The 23,766-nt window shown below is 36.0% G+C and overlaps 2 protein-coding genes across 2 annotated transcripts; both read right to left on the reverse strand.

Moving 5' to 3' along the window:
- Window positions 1-381: 381 nt before the first annotated feature.
- Window positions 382-16,406, reverse strand: nod1 (nucleotide-binding oligomerization domain containing 1). The gene is made up of 11 exons (XM_067411220.1): window positions 15,764-16,406; window positions 10,598-10,772; window positions 8,706-10,509; window positions 8,541-8,624; window positions 5,965-6,048; window positions 5,412-5,495; window positions 5,163-5,246; window positions 4,967-5,050; window positions 4,790-4,873; window positions 4,250-4,333; window positions 382-2,960 (listed from the first exon to the last, which is right to left on the reverse strand). Exons 1-11 carry the CDS (start codon window positions 15,935-15,937, stop codon window positions 2,888-2,890), a joined length of 2,814 nt encoding a protein of 937 aa, XP_067267321.1. The 5' UTR covers window positions 15,938-16,406; the 3' UTR covers window positions 382-2,887.
- Window positions 16,407-18,150: 1,744 nt separating this feature from the next.
- Window positions 18,151-23,227, reverse strand: ggctb (gamma-glutamylcyclotransferase b). The gene is made up of 5 exons (XM_067411248.1): window positions 22,795-23,227; window positions 21,989-22,143; window positions 20,732-20,877; window positions 20,499-20,631; window positions 18,151-18,731 (listed from the first exon to the last, which is right to left on the reverse strand). Exons 1-5 carry the CDS (start codon window positions 22,865-22,867, stop codon window positions 18,555-18,557), a joined length of 684 nt encoding a protein of 227 aa, XP_067267349.1. The 5' UTR covers window positions 22,868-23,227; the 3' UTR covers window positions 18,151-18,554.
- Window positions 23,228-23,766: the final 539 nt, after the last annotated feature.

Raw genomic sequence — 23,766 nt, forward strand, 5'->3', positions numbered from 1 at the left:
CAAGCAGCCATTTTCTAAAAAAAAAAATAAAAATGTATATACTTTTTAGCCACAAATGCTCATCTTTTACTAGCTATGTGATGTGCCACACATTACACAATCATGTTGGAAAGTTCTTGCACTAGTTCTGCGGTACAGAGCATTGCAAGAAAATCATTTGTGGTTAAAAAGTATACAAATTAATTTTTTGTACAAAATGACCAATCATTTCTCTAGATAAGACTCTTATTCCTCGTCTGGGATCATGTAGAGCTCTTTGAAGCTGCACTGAAACTGACATTTGGACCTTCAACCCGCTGAACCCCATTGAAGTCCACTATATGGAGAAAAATCCTGGAATGTTTTCCTTAAAAACCTTCATTTTTTTCGACTGAAGAAATAAAGACATGAACATCTTGGATGACATGGGGGTGAGTAAATTATCAGGAAATTTGAATTCTGAAGTGAACTAATCCTTTAATTGTAATAATATAAAATAAAAATGTTAAGGGTCCTAAAATATCTCCTTCGTCTTTAAGCAAAATATAATTTCTTATTTCTTTTGATTTTGTGATGGAATAATTACATTTCTTGACAGGTTTTGTGAGATTCACTCTTCAGTGATGTCATTTAGGGCTCCTTTATGTTTAAACACACATTGTACATGCATTAAATCATATGATCGTCCATTTTATATGAGAAATGTAAACCAGGCACCACATCAGGCCAAATGGGTGAATCTCACAAAATCCCCAGGTCATATTTTACCTCAAAATCAAAGAAATTAGCTTATTATATTTCACACTGTAACACATTTTCATAACAATTATACAGATTTTCACCCCCTCAGTATAATTATTTATACTTCATGATAGTATTCATTGTACTTCTCTCAATTTATGCTGATTTAAATTTTAAAAATCACTGTATTCCAGTAATAAAAATGCGTCGGTAAAATGTTCTGTTTTGCATTGTTACGAAAATGATGTCACAAATCTAAATGGTTCTGTTTTCTTTGATAAACAGAATTTCTTTTGATTATTTGTGTTGAAATGTGACCTGAGAATGAGCTGAATAATTCTATCTTTGTGTTTGTCTTTAGTTGCTGAAACAAGCTTTATTTCTTTTTGACGTCTTTGGGATTTTATCACTCAGTCTGTTTATTTTGTGCAGTTCATATAGTTTGATCTAAATCATAGAGCCATGTGTGTGATTTATATCATTTAAACACTCTGGGTCACATTTCAGCTGCTTTTCCCAAGATCCACATCATAATGTTTTGGAGAAAGGTGGTCGTTCTCCAGTAGGTTTTGACCGCTTCAGACAGACGCGCTGCTAACTAGTTTTTTAGAGTTACTAATCAGAGATTTTACAAGGGATTTTTTTTTCTTTTTCCATTATAGATTTACACTCATTCTGCTTTTACCAGCCTCAAGTGAAGCCTTGTGTGGTTGGGTTTATACGAGTTGTTAGTTGGTTAGTTTTGATGTTGAATTTGACCTGTGGACTAGCCATGGCCCGTTGAAGCTGAATTGGAAAGCTTGACTTTACTGCAAAAATATTTTTTCCCCTCCGTATTTGTCGTTTTCCAGTGCAAATATCTAATCATTCTTAAATAAAGATACATTTACTTGAGATGCAAAATTACCTAAGATATTACAGGGTTAGTTCACCCAGAAATGAAATTGCTTATCTAGTAAATGTTCCTTGATTTAAAAATATTTATTTTACTAAAACTAAAGACAAAAATACTGAGGAATTAAATCGTTTTTTGCAGTGTTCCCACTGTCAGAGTATTACCGTAGTACGGCCCAGCATATCAAAGGTGCCATAATAGCTTTAAAATGCTGCTAATCATGTATGTTGAGGGTGATGAGAGCCGGTTTCAATGCGAGTCCACGTCAGGTTAGTTGCAGTCATACCAGCACAGCTGGAAGATGCTTTTGTTGGTTTTTCTGGTCACAGAAGATAGATGGCATCGTTGCACACACATTGCATGGGAAACACCACTATTTAAAAAAAAAAAAAAAAGCCTTACCAGACAACTTGCAAAACACCTTTTATGACATATCATTTAATTAAGTAATAAATTCACATTTCTAATTTTTTGATGATGTTCTTTCATATTTTGCTGTTTTGTGCAAATGTCTGTTTCCAGCAGATCTGAGCCCCAATACATCCAACTGGATCAGTGACTGTCAAAAGCTTTTGATATAGAAGATGGAGTGTCTTTTCTGTCTGTTTAATGTGCTACTAAACTCCATCAGGTAATGATCTATCTGATCTAGTTTCATCCTTACAGCAGTTGAGAGGAAGCTGGTGCAAAGGAAACAAACAGGAGTTTGTGTGTGTATGTTATCAGTGGCCATCTGGATGATCATAAAGGTTTTTTTTTTTTTAATGATTTAGAGATATTGTAACATTCCATATGTAAAAAAAAATATGTACAGAGATAATGAAATAAAAAAAGCAAACTCTTTGAAGCACAGATCTTTAAATATCTGTCTGGATGTCTTCGTGTGTGTGTGTGTGTGTGTGTGTGTGTGTGTGTGTGTGTGAGAGCAGAGTGATATTTTTACATATTTCTTAGATTTTTAATCATCTAATTGCATACAATGACTAAAGATTTCTCAAACAGAAAAAAAGCAGCATTATAAGTGTACACGTGTCACTAATTTCAGAGCAAATACTTAAATATATATATAAAATGATATTATTTTCATTTATATATCACAGTTCTTTCATTCTGGCTTTAGTATGACACTCACAACAGAGCAACTGTGATAAACCTGCATGTCTTCGCAGCCGATGGTGCTTCTGTTATTGAAGTAAACCAATGTCTGTGGCATTACGCCAACTTCCTTCTTTTCTCAGTCTTTTCTCAAATCACATGTTTTACTTTTCCTTCTTAGCGGAAGCGAAGCCTCTTGTCGCCCTCAAAGAGTAGTTGTTCTTCTTCAGTGACATGGTTTCCTTTAATACTGTGAAGAAATCAGGAAATGTGTGAAACTGGAAGACATCATGTGCTTGTGTAAGGTTGGTTATGAAGGAAAACTAGGGCTCTGATCTAAGATCTAGGCAGATGCCTTCCAAGACACCTTTGAAGTATGATTTGGAACACACTACACTTCAAATGTTCCAAAAGGGGTTTTCTCGGCAATGCCATAGAATTATTTTTGGTTCCCTTTCACTATACCATTTTTAAAAGAATATATTTCGGGTTTTTTTTTGTCTACAGAACATTTTAATAATCTAAAGAAACTTTTCCAATACAAAGAAACTTGTTCTGTGGATTCTAAAGGTTTTTGAAGGAACCATTGATGCCAATAAAACTTTTATTTTTAAGATCGAACATAGACTCGACTCACTCAATAATTTAAATCGAGTTTGACGTGAGCATGTTGCCAAGTTAATGCAATAAAATAAACCACACAAATACTAATACTGGTTAAAATAAAGTCAATTTTATCGGTACTTTTCAATATTGGGGTTAGTTCATTTCAGAATTAAAATTTCCTGATCATTTACTCACCCCCATCATGTCATTCAAGATGTTTGTGTCTTTCTTCAGTCGAGAAGAAATTGTTTTTTGAGGAAAACATTCCAGGATTTTTCTCCATATAGTGGACTTCATTGGGGTTCAACAGGTTGAAGGTCCAAATGTCAGTTTCAGTGCAGCTTCAAAGAGCTCTACATGATCCCAGATGAGGAATAAGGGACTTATCTAGTGAAATGATCAGTCATTTTCTAAAAAATAATAAAAAATGATATACTTTTTAACCACAAATGCTCATCTTGCACTGTTCTGCGATGTGCCACGCATTACGTAATCATGTTGGAAAGGTCATGCCTGACGTAGGCTGAAGTACTGAGCAAGTGTTTACAAAGCGAACATCCAAAGACTAAGTCAAACGGCCTTTACAAAAAGGTAAAACAACGATGTTGTATGATTTTGAAGTTGAAGGAGAAAATGAGTTTTTTGCCCATAGAAAATGACCAATCATTTCACTAGATAAGACTCGTCTGGGATCATGTAGAGTAACTGTTGAAGTTCACTAATGGAGAAAAACCCTGGAAACCTTAATTTCTTTTTGACTGAAGAAAGAAAGACATGAACATCTTGGATGACATGATGGGTGAGTAAATTATCAGGAAATTTTAATTCTGACTTAACCAAGGTGTCTTTGAAGGCAGAATAATCTTTTATTACAACTTTTATGCCTTAAAATAATACAAACTCTCTAGGTTTTGGTCAAATCACAGATCTTACTTGACTTCCTTCAGTGTAGTGTTGTTTGTCAAGCCTTCAGACAGCTGTTTGGCTCCATGAATGGTAAACTCGTTTTCCATTAGCCTGTAGAGAGTTGAATAGATTATTTAATCTGTCAAATATATTGTGCACAAAGACCTGAAGTTTATTACTTGTCATGAAGTCTATATGTTTTATAAATAAGTTGATTAAAATATAAATGATATCCTGATCTAATAGTCAATATGTGACTTTGTATTTTGAACCTTATTGTATGTAATTTAACCAACAGTTAAACTTGTTTCACACATTTTGCATCTGCAGCAGAAATTAATTAATCATTAATGATGTCCATAAATACATTATAGTGACATTTCATTGTAATTTCTGTTGTGCAAAGCATGTGAAAATAGTATTTGCATCATTGCATTTGCACAAAGTGAATGCTGTAAACGTTTAAATTAGATGCAGAAATGAATATACCAGATGCTGCACATGTGAAATGTGTGAGAAAACAGATTTAGAGATATAACTGAAATAATGAGGGATAATCGTCCGTACATCAGATGCGTCAGAGCAGAGTTGGATTTGAAGGCATCGGCCATATCTGACGCTGCATCGTCAGAGATTTTGTTCTGAATCAGCCTGAAAAATAAGCATGTTTTGTAAGAATGCATCTGGGAACGATCAACAAAAGGTTTATTTCACATGCATAAAAAATATGACATTCAGTTGTACCAGAAGATGTGAAGGCTTGCGTTTTGCTTCAGTGCTTTTGCCAAACTTCTTCCACCGTGAGAAGTAATGCCATTGGCGGAGAGACTAAACAGCAAAGCAAAAATCATTCTCAGATGGCTCGTTCTTTATTTGACAAATAATTGATCAGAATGGAGACATTTTATGGAGCTGAATTCATCTGTAGATGTAGACTTACCTGAGGTTGGTCAGGCTGGGATGATTTTTCAGAGCCTCCGCAAACGCATCTGCCCCCTCGTCACCGATGGTGTTACCCCACATTCTACAACCAATTAATTTGACCAATTTTAATTTCACCAGTTTTATCATAGTTTTTGGATAGTTTCTATAAAATAGACTTGCATTAAAAAAAGAGCAAATTCTTGTTTGATATTATGGCAGCATCATTTTAAACATGGGGTTTAATTGTTCCCTGAGATAGTCTTACCCTATGTCAAAGATGGATTTGCTCTTGTGAATTGCACTGGCAAGGTATTTCCCACCCACACTTGTGATGTTGTTGCAGCCGAGCCTATGGGAAACAAACTTATATGACTATGATAAACTATGCATTCTATATAAAAAGTGAGAATGTGTACAACTTGACAGCATCATTACGCCAGTCCTCAGTCACATGATCCTTCAGAAATAATTCTATTATGCTGACTTTCTGCTCAAGAAACATGTTGAAAATAGTTTCATATTTCTGTGGAAACCATTATACCCCAAACTTTTGACTGGTAGTGTAAGAAAGATTTTTTAAAAATAATAATTGATCAAAAGTGACAGTAAATAGATTTATAATAAGATTTCTATTTCAAATGAATACTTTCTAAAGAATCCTAAGGAAAAAATGTATCACTGTTTCCACAAAAACATGAAGCAGCACAACCGTTTGATGATAATGAGCTCTATTAACAAATCAGCATGTTAGAATGATTTCTGAATGATCATGTGACACGTACTTCATGCTATCAGGGTATGTTTCCTGTAATACCTACTTGACAGTCGTCAAGTGTGGACATTCTTCAATGATCTTTGCTACTAGTTTGGCTCCAACATCTGTGATGTGGTTTTTGTAAAGGCTGTAAATGCAGAGAACAGGGTAGAATGAGGCCTAAATAAAACCCAACAACAAATAGGATTGTCAAAAGTACCAACATTTAGCATTTTGAGCACACTTGAGCAGATTTTTAAACCTTTGGCGCGTACAATCAAACCGGTGTGACTATAACATTCAGAGCACCACGTGATCAACTGCTAAATTCAAATGTGCTTTCACGCTTTGACTTTGAGCCAGAGACAGACGCACTCAGCACTTGTCATATATCATACAAATGCAGTGTTTTCATCCACATTGTGTTTATTTTAGGTTTCAGAAGTACTCGTACACATAAGTACTAATAAAACAGTACATTTAGAGTTTGTAAAATACACACTGATGTTTATGGAAGCGGCAATAATAATCCTTTCCATTATAATTAGACAACATGTTTTATTCATATCAGATACACATTGTGTAAGTAACTAAAGTTTACTCTAATCTTCTTTCTCTTCACCGGCAACTTATTTTCATGCATTTCAAGAGAAGTGGATGGATTCTCTGAACTGCGGCGCAAACTAACATGTCGGCGCCCATCTCAACAAGGGTTGCAAAGGGGCGGAAAATTTCCACAGGAACTTCACCTGGGGAGTTTTGGAAATATTCCAATTTGGAAGCTTAACAGGAATTTACGGGAATTTATGGGAATTTAAGAGAATGTATGGGAATTAATTTTTGGGAAATTTATATAAATGTATAATATTTATATAAAATGTGTCATATAAAAACAAAAAAGAACATTTTGTTTAGTCATAACATGAAATAAGTTATTTATTTTTTCGTATTCAATTAATTCTAATTTAGTAAATATGTAAAATAAATATATTTTTATTGCAGCAATAATGTTATTTATTCAGTGTCACATGATTGTTCAGAAATCATTCTAATATGCTGATTTGATACTCAGTTATTATCATTATCATATTATCATATGGAAACAGTTGTTGCTTAATATTTTTTTGGAATCTGTAATACTATTTTCAGAATTCACTGATTAATAAAAAGTTAAAAAGAACAGCATTTATTCAAAATAGAATTTTTTTCTAACAATATAACTTTATCACTTTTTATCAATTTCACACATCCTTGCTGAATAAAAGTATTCACTTCTTTCAAAAAAAAGAAAGAAAAAAATGACTGACCCCAAAATTTGGAACGGTAGTGTATATTGTTACAAAAGATTTCTGTTTTAAATAAATGCTGATCTTTACATTTTTATTCATCAAAGAATTCTGAAAAAACAAGTATTACAGGTTATAAAAAATATTAAGCTGCACAATTGTTTCCAACATTCCATGATTTCTCCAAAGATCATGTGACACTGAAGACAGGAGAAATTATGCTGCATTTGACAATTAATTCAGCTTTGACATCACAGAAATAAATTATATTTTTATGTATATCAGAATAGAAAACCATTATTTCAAATTGTAGTTATGTTTCACAATATATTAGTTTTTTTCTGTATTTTTGATCAAATGTGCATGTTATGGACTGGGAGAATGCACAGTGCATGCAGGGGGTGTGGCCTCAATATCCCTGCAGTAAGTAGTGTGCTGTGTGAATGTGATTGAGGAATGTCAGGGTAAAAATTCAACTAAAATTGCATTAAATCTGGTTGTTTTAACCCAAATTATGCTGCAAGATGTTTTTTTTTTCAACTACATTTAAATACCCTGTTATAGGCTAACCTGCAATTTTGCAAATTCCCTGTTTATTCACATTAATTCATGTTAATTCCCATATATTCCCGTTAATTCCCATGGAAAGATTCCAGCTTTGAAAAATTCCCCGAATTTTGCAACCCTAATCTCAACTAATGTGACCATCATAAAGGTGTTTAAACAACAAAACACATCCACTTACACATATTTGACAATAGGAATATTAAACATTTGTCAGTATTTTAAATAAAAAGGAAAAATGAAATAAAAGCAAAACATCAGTCATACAGCGCTATTGTGGCTGCGGTGTGTCACATGACAAGCAATGATGCGTCGCCATTGAAACAATAAAGTGATACATCTAACTAACGGTCGCCTTGAAAAACTCAAACTCGGTCAACTAGAATATTTTAAACTTGGCTGTAAAAGGGTTAAACACCTCTAATTTTCCATTGTGTTCACACACTCAACAGATATGTCTGTGATTGGCTACAATGATCAACGCTTCAAAAAACAACAAAAATCTTAACCCGAGAGCTTACACAGATACACACTTGAAAGCATCCGTTTAGGGATCCTCTGATAGACGCCTGCTTTCAAACGTTGATCATTGTAGCCAATCACAGGCCTATCTGTTGAGCGTGTGAACACAACGGCCAATCAGAAGTGTTTAAGAATCCCTGCAACAGCACTCAATATGCTAGGGTATTGTAACATTTTTTTAAATTTCAGTACCGACTTGGTACCGAAGTCAGTACTTTTGACAACCCTAACAACAAAACATAGATGGACAGAGGACGGATGAACTCACCCCAAGACCTTAACGACTTTGTGTCTGGTGAGTTCCTCTGCCAGAACCTCAATACTGCTGTCTGTGAGCTGATTCACACAAAATCTGAAAGGTAGGAACTTCAATTGTCATACTTCATACAGAATGAGCTTTGGATAAAGCTAAACCCTGCCTGGCTTTTCTTACCTTACAACTGTCATTTTGCTGAAAGAGGGTCTCAGCTGCTTCACGCCATAATCATTGATGTTATTGTTGTCCATGTCGACTCCCAGGTGCTTCCTACGGTGGTGGAGGACAAAGTTCAATGCGCTGCAGTCGGCAGAGTAAATGTTACAGAAGGCAATCTTAATGTAATCTGCTGAAATGCTGTTGGCTGTCATCTTGGCCACATCCTCGCTGTTCGTCTCAAATATGCATCGCAACATCCACAAGAAATTTGGCATCGCGTGCACCTTGTCACCATCAATGTCTGTGGATGGATAACGAGGGAGGCCCTTAAGATGAGTCCGGACGCTGTTAGACAGATAAGATTTGAGCGTCTTGCGTTTTTGTTTCAATGATACTGGTGGAACGAGATGCTCTAGGAGTGCTGCATTGGCTTTAGACAAGAGACCACATAAAAATAAGTTGGTGAATTGGAAATTGGTCTGGAAAGGGTCTTTATCTCTGGGTCTTGACTTTCCCAGACAAGGTAAGCAGGAGAGATGAGACGACTTCTTGTATTCACATTTGGAGAAGAACCTTAGAATGGATTCAGGAGATATTTTTGAGTCCAGCACCAGAGAAAAAGCTGCTAAGAAGGCTTGGAGGGTCTCGTGGAGGAACTCAAAGGTAGCAGAGCCTTCACATTCATCGTAATGCGAAGCAGGCCTCAGAAAGCCAAACTGAAGATCTTCGTCATCCAATTCACAGGATTTCACTTCCTCCATACTGAAGACAAGTCCACCCCTTTCTATACCCTGTAAGGCTAGTCGAGCAAAGGCCGAAAGCTTCTGCTCACCAGCTTTAAAGGTTTCTGTGGGACATCTCGTGCTCCGTTTTAAAAGACCAGGCCGTGCAGTTGAGTGGCCAAGAAAGACCTCAGAAAGGAGCAAGAAGACATTTGTGAGTGTAATGCAAGAGTCTGGCAATTCGAAGTTATCGTATACCGAATGCAGATGCTTGAAGCTCTTGAGGATGATCCAGCTGAACAACGGGATGGAGCAAAGACCGCAGAGGTGAGGGTTGGCGTCTAACTGATCCGTCACCAATGTCCTGTGTTCATTCTCTGGGAAATGGAGAGCTGTATATCTCTTCAGGTGTTCAGGTGAAAATCCCTTCAAACACACCTTCTTCCGGATCACTCTGCTTTGGATCTCGGTGCCACTCCGTGCAGACAGAATCTTCCGAGAACCTTTGAGCAATTTTCCGCAAAGCAAATTCATGAGAAGCAGAAGCGGCCGAGTCTTTTCTTCTGGAGAAACCACTTCAGGCACATTATCCAAGTCAGAATCCATTTGGATTTCATCATATCCATCAAAGGTGAAAAGCACCGTCTCTGGGAATCGTAAGATGTAGGTGAAAACCTCATTATCAAGGTCTCCGTCTGGATAGCAATTGTGTTTGAAGATCAGATCCTTCAGCGAGATCTCGTCCGTCTCCTTGAAGGCACTGAACATCCTGCATCTGAACTTGAAAAAGAACTTCGCACGAGTCTTCAGCTCCCTTCGGGACCACAAGTTCTGCAGTTTCTGAAGGACGACTGATTTGCCTACACCAGCGTCACCGGTGATGAAGATCGTCTCAGCCTGCTGGTTGAAGACTCCCTGGTCTCCTAGTAGCTCATCCAAACTCTGTAAGTATCCCAAGCTCTCACCTCTGTCATTCAGGATCTCCATCTGTGTGTCCATGTAAAGATCCTCCAACGGAGTCTCCTCACTTTTAGAGTAGGATGTGATGAACTGAGTGTCCCTTCCCAGCTCACATCTGAGCTTCTCACAGTACTTGCTAACTGCAACGATGCACACAAATGTTAGTGCACCAAAACAATAATTAAGAAATTGTCTTAAATATTCAATTGCATAAATGGAAAAACTCACTCGGGTCTGTGTTAATCACTGGTATGGCACTAATAGTGTCTAATGGTGTGTACTGAATATCATCAAACCAAGGCCGCAGATCAATGTAAGCGTCGTATGCTTCATGAAGAATGTGTGTGAAATATGCTGAGCACTCCTCTCCTTTACTCTGAACCAGCTCCAAAATTTTGCGAACCTGCATGTCCAAAAATGAGGTGAGTTGATTAGTAGTGAATTATTTAATGAAGACTAAATTACTCCAATGTTGACCCTTTAGTTCGCACCTTCCACTCCAAGCGGGACGTGAACCCGGGCCCATCCGCATGGAAATCAGATGCTCTAACAAGGAGCATCTCTTGAGATGTTTACTCGCACAGCTCTTACTAGCCTATGTCTGTTACATGAGTTTCCGGAAGAAGTTTGTTCTTGTGCGTTATTCAAGTTTGGTTGAGCTTCTGCTTATGTTCGCTGATCAATGTTTACATGCGAGTAATCCTAAATCAAATGTGTTTATCATAACAGGCAATCGATTCTCTTCCTAACATTTGGACTAAACCGCTCGATTCATATGGATTAGTTTTCCGGTCACTTTATGAAGTTTTTGAAGCATCAAAGAAAGTGGTAGTTACAAAGGAAGTCAATCTGACAGCATTCTGTCATCAAAAAGATCTTCATTTGAGGTTCTGAAGATGAACTAAAATCTAACTGGTTTGAAACGACATGAGGCTGAGTAATTAATGACACAATTTTCATTTTGAAGTGAACTTACCCTTTAAGAAGTAATTCACTTGAGTACAAGTACACTGTAAAAAATTATTTTCATGATTTGTAATCACAACTTTTTTTCTTTTGTCAAATCAACTTAAATGATGAATGTGGTTCGGATAACATAATATTTTGAGTTTCTATTTATTAAAGGTGCAATATGTAATATTTTCTGTCTGCTAGAGGTCGCTAGAGGCCTACAGGGTTCCTACGCGGTTTGGAAAAGTATGGAAAAGTATGGAAAAAAGAAATCAGGGTATGGAAAAATATTTGTGTTTCCAGACTATTGTCTCTATTCAGTTTTCTAATTTATTATACCTGCAAACTAGACACTTTACAGTGAAATTAGCTCTTTTGAATCAAAATACATAATTTATGTTAATCGTGTAGATCCGTAGAGGTTTTTTCAGGGCGATTGCGTGTCTCAGGATTCTCACAAGAATCGAAAATGAGCTACAATTTTCTCATAGACTGGAGTGAGTCATGATCTTTCTTGGTGCTCTGTGGCGTGATAGATCGCTGTAGCCATCTCTTCTGCTTTACTAGTTACAGCACAAAATAAACATGATTGAACATCCAAAGGTATGTTGAAAGATAAAGTACAACTTACTGAATTCTGTATCACATGCAATTGATCAATCATTGTTTCAACTACAGAAAGGCATCAATAAAACAGCATGTAAAAATATCACATTTAGCCTACCTCAGAAAAGCCGTTTAATGGCCAAAAACTCATTATTCAGCTACAAAAATGAACTTCAAGAGGAGCATTTTGCTAAATATATGCACTATAGGCTATTGCATATTCATTGTATTTGTACTTAACATGTGCTTCGATATTAAATGTATAAATCTGTTTCATGACAGCCACCATTTAAAAAAAAAAAGAGTAGAAAAATAATTGTCATTAAAAATGTATGTAATCTTCCTTATGTGTAATTTAGCCTATATGAAAGTAGCTAGCTTGCAAATCAGTTTTAACCAATTATTATAATGATGTACCAGCTGTGGTTCCTTGTATAATTTACAGCATTAGTTGAATTTTTTTTTCTATGAGGAAATTTGCCATGTACTTGACCTGATAGGCTCCAAATGAATCAATATTGAATTGAAGGTAATCAAATCAAAATCAAATTTTCAAAAATTTTCAAAATCAAAATGAAGCAAGCTTCTGAATCAAAATCGCATTCAATTGTGAAATTTGTGTCAATTCTCAGCCCTACTGTCAATAATTTATTATTATTTTTTTTACTTGTTGTTTTTCCCATTTATGTTGTCAGAGTGCACCAGAATGCTTCATTTACATGTTAAAATCACAAAAATCTTCTCCTGGGGGAGGATGCCCCCAGACCCCCCTACACATCACCTTTTACACCTTGTTTTACTTTGCAGATGTTTATAAACTTGGGAATTTCTAAAATATTACGGAAACTGATACTGCGCTTGTGTAGGCTACTCTATAGAAATGTTTTGATACTAACAAATACTTACAACAGAACAGAATGGATAAATCAGAGAAGGATGTCTATGAAGTAAATGTGTCGAATTATTAGAATGTTAAACAAATTAAATATTTACGCCTATGTAGTGAGTAGTATGGTCAGAAAGGGAAACAAAGTCACTACCCTTTTAAACAGGGAATATATTAGTACTTGTAGATTAATCCGCAACAGAAGTCACACAGGAACGTAGTTTTAAGAAGAGAAGGGCCTTGATGTGAATACTAAATACAAAACTTTATTTCAACAATCAAACAAAATTTAAAAATCACTAAAAGACTGTAAGACCCCTACTACAAACATGAAGAAAACATAGAAAAGGAGACCGAGGCTTACCAATGGCAGAAAATCGTTTGGAAGGAGGTCTGGAAATTTGAGTCTGGAAAAGTATGGAATTTTGAAATGGAAAATGTGTAGGAACCCTGGGCCTATTCAAAACAAAGGCGTAGCTTGATGGCGCCAAGTTTGAGCGCCGAATCTTGGGACATGTGGTCTTCATCTAAATAGCTGGTGCAAAAAAATCGGGATAGGACTCGGGCAGAAATCATGTTCATGGATGTGATTATTAACGTTACTGTAATATGAAGCAGAGCAGGAGAGGGTGTTGTGGAGCTGAACGAGGAGCTGGAGTGATTGCTCAACACACGCCTCACGAGCAGCGGGACTTTTATTATGACACAGTCGCCTGTGCCGCTTCTGCTTTTCCGGTCATGAGTATGGTAACGCAGCTCTGTTTATCATATTAGATACATTTGAGTGTGTTGAAAATGATGTTATAAAATTACTCTGAGCGTTCACTCGGCGGCAGGCGCGTAAATCGCGGGGGGGACGGGGGGGACATGACCCCCCCTATCTGAGTGCTGTCCCCCCAAAAAAATATAATTAAAAACCACTCTAAGTATTGTAAATACATGATATATCCTTAAAATAATTGTGTAAGAAGCAAAGCAATACAAACGCAAACAGGCGTTTTAAGTTTAGAAACATTTTGAGTCACCCCTCCCTTGCCTCACAGTGGTTTGGTCCACCGCGCACGTCACACTCGTGCGTGTAGAAATCCGGCGGCGCCGGCGGGAGAGAAGACAGACGGTAGTTGAGAGGAGCTCTAGTAAGTAGGCTGTTTAGGCTATTTTATTCAAACACATCGGATGAAGTGGTTATTTTTGCTTTAATGCTGACGACGCTGAGTAATTAGTCATAACAAAAAAAAGCAAGATGATAACATGATTTTTTTTTTTTTTCCGTGAGTCCGCTATTTGGTTTCAGGCTTTCGAGGAGTGCACATGTGTATGCAAAGCCTACAAAATCTTATCAATTGACAAACTAAAAATAAGTCGACAGAGCCCTCTGCTATGAACACTAAAATGCAGATCAAAATCATTCTAGATGCTGGCAGTGTGCAAAGCTAACTTACATCTGATAACAAAGTCTTTCTGTAGGCCTAAAGGAGAGCATATCAATACAGAATACAGGGTATTGTCCTTTGGACAAGTAAATTGGTAACTTGTCCGACCAAAAAAGTTGTCTGGAAAAAATTTGATGTTTTTTTGGTGTAAATATAATTTATTCTGAAGCTATATTCTCAACAGTGTTCCGTCAGCTTTTGCATATTTATATCTGCATATTTGTGATATTTACCCCAAGGGCATTTTTTTTCCCCTAATCTTATTACATGCTTCATCTTTTATTTCATTTTTTTTTTTACATTTGATCAATAAATTCAATAAGAAAAATAAAGCAGGACTGTTATGAATCAAATTAAATAATTTACACTGAAAAATTGCATTAAATAATGTTATGATATTCTTTAAATATTTTTGAATATACAAATAAGAAATGTTGGGAAAATTTAAACATGAAACTGAACTGGCAGTAGGTTGCGGCAAGTGACTGTCCTAGTCATTCATTCAAACGATTTGTTCAAATGGCTGATTCATTCAAGAATGAGGCAGGTGTTTTGGAATAGGCTATTACTGATTCTTGATTCAACCGATTCGTTCAAAACGCTGAATCATTCATTAATAAAATATTTATTATTAAATATTCATATTATCCATTATCAATCGCCACTTACACTAAATGTAATAGAATCATGCTTGCGTTTTGGTGACTCCCTAACTATTTTTGTTATTGTTGTTTTAATCAGGACAAGTAAAGCTCTCTTTCTCTTGCCCCTTCAAGAAATTAAGCGTTAATGTCGAGCCCCGGACGGCCCCGGCCCAATTTAACCCCTGCATATATCCTTTATAAGTAAAATTTTGGCTGTATTATTTGTGTCCCCTTCAAAAATTGCTCTTGAGAAATGTTATGTTTATTGTCCCCCCCTACTGTCCGATGAAATTTACGCCCCTGCTCGGCGGCTGCTGTGAGACACTGTTACACACTGCAGTAAGATAGATCGATTTTACAATATCATATTAAATGCTGGATGGCTTGTGTTGTTAAATGGCATGAAATTATTTTTAAAACGTATAATATGACATAAAACATGTAAATATTAAAGCGTTTTTGGTGTTTCCATGGTTTCTACAAAATAAAACGGAAACCAAGGGTATGACGCAATTGACAGGTGACTCCTCACACGTCCCGGAGCCTTGTTTAAAATTGCAATTTTCTCACGATTTACAAATAGTTGGAAACATTTGCGATGTTGTAAGCACTCAAGTGAACAAAACACTGGCCTAGTGGTTTCTGGATATTTTACTGCAAAATTCTTACATATTGCACCTTTAATTATACCAACAACAACAAAAAAGTAAAAAAAAAAAAAATGTTTTTAAGTTCTCAAGTAGCATACTTTATTTTATTTTATTATAAATATTGTAATATTTTTGTACTACCACCAGAATGGTACAGTATTAGATCAGCAATATCATTAGGCCTACTTTAATAATGAACTAAATGAACCTTCAGACATTTTTACCTGGTCAGTTTTGGTGGTGCTGCGCTGTATAATCTCGATGTCTTCAGTGCAGATGAAGCCATTCATCTGGAGATTGTCCAGAATACACTGTGTGTTCTTCACCTGCTCCACCAGCAGCTCGCGGTGTGAAGTGAGCAGCTTCAGGTGAGACCCCTCCTTCTTGAAAGACCCCATTTTACATTAGGACACTGTAGCTGGTTAGTCAACCCTAATAGTAATCTAAAGCAAGTCTCCTCACAGACATGCGGGCAGGGTGTAACCGGACTTCTCCCGCAGAAATCACGCCATTATCGGTGTGTGAACAAAATCAGCACGAGTCAAACAAATCCTCTCAGATTCATGAAGACAGATCAGTTTTGCAATGACGCTATGTTGTATTTTAAGAAAGTTTAGCCACCTCGACCTCCTCACTCAAAAGAAAACGGAAAATGAAAGAGGCTACCAACTACAGAAACTTGGCGAGGTTAAACGGACTGAACTGAATGTTGTTAGTTGTTCCGCACCTTATACGAACTAGGAAGTGAAACTAAAACCATGGCGAAATTAAAATGAACTATGACCGGATCGGTGAAAACCACCCAGGATTTGTTCATTTCTGCTGTGTAAACATTGTTTGAGTAGGACTTGTGTGGTGAGGTCTAGTTTTGCTGTTGGTTTAATGTTACTAGTAGCCTGTAGTACCCAGTTGGGAAAAAAGTAAATTTCTATAATATACTTAAAGTGCTCTATTTTCGTGCACTAATGTTGTAGCTTAATATACTAAAAAATCTTCTTTAGTACTACTTAAGATCACCTTAAAAACATCTAAGTTTACTCAACTGTGCTATTTTGAGACCGCATGAAATATGAACTAAAATATGCTTTTAATATATTATTTCTGTTTTAAAAATATATATTTAGATACCACTTATAGTACATTTGAACACGTGGTGTTCTACAAGTGGTAACTAAATACATTTTCTAAATACAGAGATAGTATATTAAAAGCACATTTTAGTTCATATGTCATGCTGTCTCAAAATAGCACAGTTGAGTACACTTAGATGTCCTTAAGATGATCTTAAGAAGTACTACAGAACAATTTTTAGTATATTAAGTACAAAATTAGTGCACGAAAATAGAGCACTTTAAGTATATTATAGAAATGTACTTTTTTTCACTTGGGTAAACCCAGCCAACAAAAATATGTTTTAGGAACGTTTCCCATTAAGTTATAACACCGTTATTTCTCTATATAACGTTCAAAATGTCGTTTTTTTAAATGCTATAAAAACTTATTTTTTTCTGGGGAACAATCCGTTTTATCATTTTGTAAATTATGGGAACATTAGCCAACTTTAAATGTTAACTAAACACTCTGAAACAAGTAACATAACAAAAACATTAGGTAAACATTCAACTGAACGTTTAAGGTAAAACAAAAGACGTAAATAATGCTAACATTTTGAGAACATTATTAAAGACCAGATAACTTTGAATGAATGTTGAACATTAGCTAAAGTTCTGAGAATGTTCTGAAAAGTTTTACTAAACTGCTAAATGTGATGTATATATTCTTACAAAAATATACCTCATTCATCTTCTGAACACAAATTAAGATATTTTTGATAAAATTCCTCCATTGACCGCAAGATAATTAACACTTTCAGATGTCCAGAAAGCTACGAAAGATGTATTTAAAACAGTTTATGTGACTGGAATACTTTTTGTGCGCCCAAAAAAATGTAAAAATTTTATTCAACAATATCTAGTGATGGGCGATTTCGAAACACTGTTTAATGAAGCTTTCGAAGCTTTACAAAGCTTTTGTTTCGAATCAGTGGTTCGGACCGTGTATCAAACTGCCAAAGTCACGTGAACCATTGAAATTTTGAAACACTTATGACGTAACAAAGCCTTGTTTATTGAAAAACGTGACTTTGGCAGTTTAGGCTTGTTTGAGATGCATCAGCGCTTTACAGACCAATCGGCAAGTACCGCGAGAGTGATTAGAAAGCATAAGGACTCTCCAAAACGCTCTCGCGGTACTTTGATGTCATACATCGATCGGTCTGCGCAGCGCCGATGCATCTCGAACAAGGCTTTTGATACACGCTTCGAACCACTGCTTTGAAACAAAAGATTCGTAAAGCTTCATGAAGCAGTGTTTTGAAATCACCCATCACTAGATATTGTTGAATAAAGTCATTATTTTGTTTTTTTGGCACACAAAAAGTATTCTCGTCGCTTTATAATATTAAGATTGGACCACTGTAGTCACATGAACTATTGTCTTTAGTGCCTTTCTGGGCATTAAAAGTGTAAATTAACTTGCAGTCAATGCTGGCTTCATTGAGCCATCAGATTTCATCAGAAATATCTTAATTTGTGTTCCGAAGATGAACGAAGGTCTTACGGGTGTGGAACAGCATGAGGGTGAGTAATTAATGACAGAATTTTCATTTTTGGGTGAACTAACCCTTTAAAGTCAGAGGGGAATAATGAGTTGATAAGAATATTGTTCAAATCCCAGACCTAATGCTATAATACGATTGGTTGAATCAGATCTATGTTGTTTTAATTCAGTTTTGGCACATGACTATCAGAAGTGAAAATAACATAAGAAAAACACAACACAATTGATGCTGGCAAGAAATGACTTTATGGAATTTCATTGTTTTACTACCATACATTACGAATACTGCACATTTTTCTTGTTCTGCATAAACAACATAACTAACCTGTTTTTTAGCATTGTGATGTGCTGTACATTCTGTAGACTACAGACAGATAAGGGTGCATATAGACACATTTATGAGGGCAAATCATCAGATAGAATCTCATCTGTCCTTTCATTGGGTTTTTTCAAAGCTTTCTCCAGTTCTTCCATCACAGGCAGATGTCCCTCGTATTTGTTGGTTTCGATAGACCTGAGTTTCACCTGGTAGTCTTCCGGCAGCCCGTTCTGCTCCGCTCCCATCACAATAACCTGCAAGTATTTGATCGAAAACACAGTAAAAACAGTAATATTGTGAAATATTATTACAATTTGAAATAACTATTTCTTGTGTAAATATACACTGCCCTCCAAAGTTTAGAAACACCCCTGACAAAGTGTGGTTTTGGAATATATCAGCATAAATCCTTATCATTTTTGGTGCAAATACATGAAAGTAACTTGACATTATGAATGAATGAATGAATGAGGCATTTATATAGTGCTTTCATATGTACTACTGTACACCCAAAGCACTTTCCAATCATATCAGGGGTCTCTCCTCATCCACCACCAGCAATAATCATTCTCATTTTGATTACATATTAATGTCAATATAAACATGTCAAAGTCAGACATGCCCCTTTGCCAGATGTGATGCCTGGTTACTGGTTTAAACTTGGCCCAGGTTTGTAAAAGATTTTTGTCTCAGCACACCTTAATAGCTTCAACAATTGATTGAAAATTAAGTTTAGAATACAATGAACCAATCAGAACCCAGTTTAGGTCAGATAGCTGCTAATGCTGGATATTTTGATGACGTTTATTTTCTATGTATTAACTGTTTATGTAATAAAATATGTTTTCGTAGTTTGTGTTGTCCCTTATCAGTGCAAAATTATCACAAATTAAAAAGGATTCATGCCAATATTGTCCAAAACCCCACTTTTCTAGGGTGTTTCCAAACTTTTGGAGGGCAGTGTATTTAGTATAAAATTTAATTTTTTCCTGTAAAGCTCAATTTTCAGCATCATCGATCAGTGTCACATGATCCTTCAGAAATCAATTTTCAGCCTCAAGAAACATTTCTATTTATTATCAGTGTTGAAAACAGTTGTGCTTCTTCATATATTTAGGGAAACTGATACATTTTTTTTTTTTTTTTAGATTTTTTGAGAAACAGAAATAAAACAGCATTTTTTTTTTTTCTAAATTGACATTATGATCCTGCAGTGTCACAAACAATTTTTTACATGCACAAATTGTTTTGTGCATGTGACAAGAACAGTGTTTCCACAAAGAGGCTGTAAATGCTCAGGACAGCAGAGATTTATTTGAAAGCCATAACAAGCACATGTTCTAGTTGCCTAGTTCGTCTGCTAAAAGTGGCATGTCCAGTGGATAAATATAGAAGTATTATTTTGTGGCAGAGACACTTGTATGAAAATTATAGTGCATATTCCAGATGCTTCAGTTTAATGTGTTTTTGTTGTGAAGGGTGGTCTCACTGACCCAGTTGCTGGTGGTGCTCTATTGTCTTATACTGCACAAAGCGCGCTGGGGTAAACGCCAGAAAAAACACCACAACATTGTCCTTTTGCCAGCAGCACAAATAACAAACTCTGTTTTGAAGAATGATATCAGATTACTCTGTTTAGAGAAGCACAAGTTTCTGTTTTTGTTGTTTTAATTGCTTCGACACACAATAGATGCAGGGAAAACAGAATCGGCTTAATTGATTTGTTATTTAAAGCCTTTCTTAATTCAGTAATTTCATTAGGACTCGCAGTGTAAATGCAGCCAAAGATCAGATATATTTTTCATGAGATTATAAAGTTACTCTGAAAGATAGATAGATAGATAGATTGATTTATAGATTGATTTAATGCTTGTTTGTCTTATTTATAGTCATTTAGAGGCCTGCGTGGAAGTTTACTGAGGCCCCCTAGTGGCCCCCGGACTCTTGGTTGAAAACCACTAAGCTAAAGTCCTCATAAAAGCCTCATGTTGTGACTTATTTCAGGAAGCAGGAGACTGTACCTGTAGATACTGTGGTGAAGGTGGCGCATACACGCAGCTGTTCATGATGTATGTCCGACAGTTGAAATCCTGGTCACTGGTGGACACGGACACCTCCATTGGGCTGTAAGTCCCCATTTTCACATTCTCCTGCCTGCAGAAGAACATATGAGGACCTCCAACATTCATTTCTTCTGCTAATTAGGTATTCATTTGTCTTTATAAGTGTGGGTTGTGGGTCTGAAAGCTCCTACCTGTCCAAGGACTCAAGGTCCGACATGTTCATCCTCCACACGACCCCCCACACCTCATCACCTGGGCTGTGCTCAATGGTCGCAACACCACCACGCCAGCGCTGACTCGCTAACCCTTTGTGGTTGCCAAAGACCAGTTTATAGTCCTAGAGAAGTTGACGAGTTAGTAATGGATGGATAGATAGAAAGAAAAAAGGATGAATAGACAGACAGACAGATAGATTGTGAATAGATAAAAAAATAGTAGATAGATAAAAAAGGGTAGATAAAAATTGTGGATGGATGGATGGATGGATGGATGGATGGATGGATGGATGGATGGATAGATAGATAGAAAAAGGATAGATAGATAGATAGATAGATAGATAGAAAAAGGGTAGATAGATAGGTAGATAGAAAAAAGGGTGGATAGATAGATAAAAATGGTAGATAGATAGAAAAAGGTTGGATAGGTAGATAGAAAAAAGGGTAGATAGATAGATAAAAAATGTGGATAGATAGATAGATAAAAATGTGGATAGAAAGATAAAGTGGATAGATAAAAAAAGTGTAGATAGATAGAAAAAGGGTAGATAGATAGATAAAAAATGTGGATAGATAGATAAAAAAGTGGATAGATAAAAAAAGGATAGATAAGATAGAAAAAGGGTAGATAGATAGGTAGATAGAAAAAAGGGTGGATAGATAAAAATGGTAGATAGATAGAAAAAGGGTGGATAGGTAGATAGAAAAAAGGGTAGATAGATAGATAAAAAATGTGGATAGATAGATAGATAGATAGATAGATAGATAGATAGATAGATAGATAGATAGATAGATAGATAGATAGATAGATAAAAATGTGGATAGATAAAAAAAGAGTAGATAGACAAAAGGATGGATAGATGGATAAGAATGGTGAATAGATAGATAAAAAATGTGGATGGATAGATAGATAGATAGATAGATAGATAGATAGATAGATAGATAGATAGATAGATAGATAGATAGATAGATATGAATGGTGGATAGATAAAAAAAGAGTAGATAGATAGGTTAAATAAGTAGATAGATAGATAGATAGATAGATAGATAGATAGATAGATAGATAGATAGATAGATAGATAGATAGATAGATAGATAGATAGATAGATAGATAGATAGATAGATAGATGGATGATGGATGGATGATGGATGGATGGATAGATAAGAATGGTGGATAGATTTATAAAAAATGTGGATAGATAGATAAATAAAAAAGAGTAGATAGATAGATACCTTCAGTTTGGCCACACAGTGAACAGTTGCTGATGGGTTCTTCAGCTGCAGTCGCTCCTTCAGCAGGTTACTGCCGTAAGCAAAGTACAGGAAGGTGGATCCGTTCTTGTGGTCAGTGCTGTTGTCCATGGTTGAGGCTTCAGAGGGCAGAGGGACTAGGAGGAGGAAGAGGAGGGACAGGGTGAGAAAATGGAAGAGGGACAGATTTCAGTGGAATCAGTCAGCAGGGCTCAGAGCAAAGCAAATGGCGTGACAGAGATGGAAAACACCTCTGTTACAGGACCTTTCAGCAACTCCATTCTCATGCAAATCCATTGTGTCCCATACCACTGCATTCATCTGACACTAATGACTGGAAGCAAGAACTTTCCCAACTGTCCCTCTAGTGGAAGTAGCCGGAATAACATGTAAAGTGGTGAAACGACTGAACATTCACGCCTTAGAAACCAAGAAAACTGTCCTGTTTCTGGCTTTTAAACACAATTAATATCATAAAGAAGTAATTTCAGATAATAATGTGATTTAAGAAGTGATGATGCATTAATGTTGATCATTATCATGATGCTTTCATCAGTCTCACAAGTGTTTAACACATAAATGTGCAGAGTAACTATCAGTGTAGGAACACTGTGTTTTAGTTTAAAAATATAAGAACGGATTTATTTAGGGTCTCTTGGTTTAGCTTTGTTGTTTCTAGACCCAAAATATTAATCATCCACCCATATGCATTTGATAAAAGAGCTTAAATAATGAAAAACTGACATAAAGCAGATCTCTCAAAGTTCATCAAGCATTTTATCACCCACCTGCTGAACACAGAATGGTGAATCCAGCAGCGAGCAGCATGAGGCTGATGAAGAGGTTTCCACAGGAGGACATGGTGTTTGTTTCAGGGTTGAGCTGGTTCTTTGTCGATGGAGAGACGGCTGGAGCGGGACATATGGACCAAGGGAGGTTCCCTTCCCTCCCCTTTTGGTCTCATCAGACCCCCGAGGGGGAGAAAGCTTTTGCTGAGTCATGAAAATGTGATCCATTCGTGTTGATTTACACATCTTCACATAGACAAACATTGAATCCCTAAAACGGGCTTTAATGAACCTGAAATACAGAAAGATATGTATTGAATAAACATCAGCTGTGTTTATATTAGGTATAATATAAATGTGACTGTAGATATGTACAGTATTTTGTAATTGATCAGGAACTTTATTAATCCTAATGTGCATTAAAAACAAAACCTTGTTCACTGAAGCCAGCTGATATTTGCCTGAATGTTTGTATCGACTGATTGTACATCAAGTTTGTAACACTTCTGAAGATTGATAGATACTGATTTGCACGTGCACTCTTGATATGCAATGCCAGTAGATGGCAGTGTTACACAAACATAATGCACTTAAACAATTAAAAGAATATAAAGAGACTTTATCAGTTTTTAATGATTAATAAATTGATATGGGTGGCTTTTAACTATAATTATAGAGCTTTAAAGGATTAGTTCACTTTCGAATTAAATTTCCTGATCATTTACTCACCCCCATTTCATCCAAGATGTTCATGCCTGTCTTTCTTCAGTCGAAAAGAAATGAATGTTTTTGAGGAAAACATTCCAGGATTTTTCTCCATATAGTGGACTTCAACAGTTACCAACGGGTTGAAGGTCCAAATGTCAGTTTCAGTGCAGCTTCAAAGAGCTCTACATGATCCCAGACGAGGAATAAGAGTCTTATCTAGAGAAACCATAGCTCATTTTATATTTAAAAAAATAAATAAATAAG

The sequence above is a fragment of the Chanodichthys erythropterus genome, chromosome 2, assembly GCF_024489055.1.
Source record: "Chanodichthys erythropterus isolate Z2021 chromosome 2, ASM2448905v1, whole genome shotgun sequence".
Lineage (NCBI taxonomy): Eukaryota > Metazoa > Chordata > Actinopteri > Cypriniformes > Xenocyprididae > Chanodichthys > Chanodichthys erythropterus.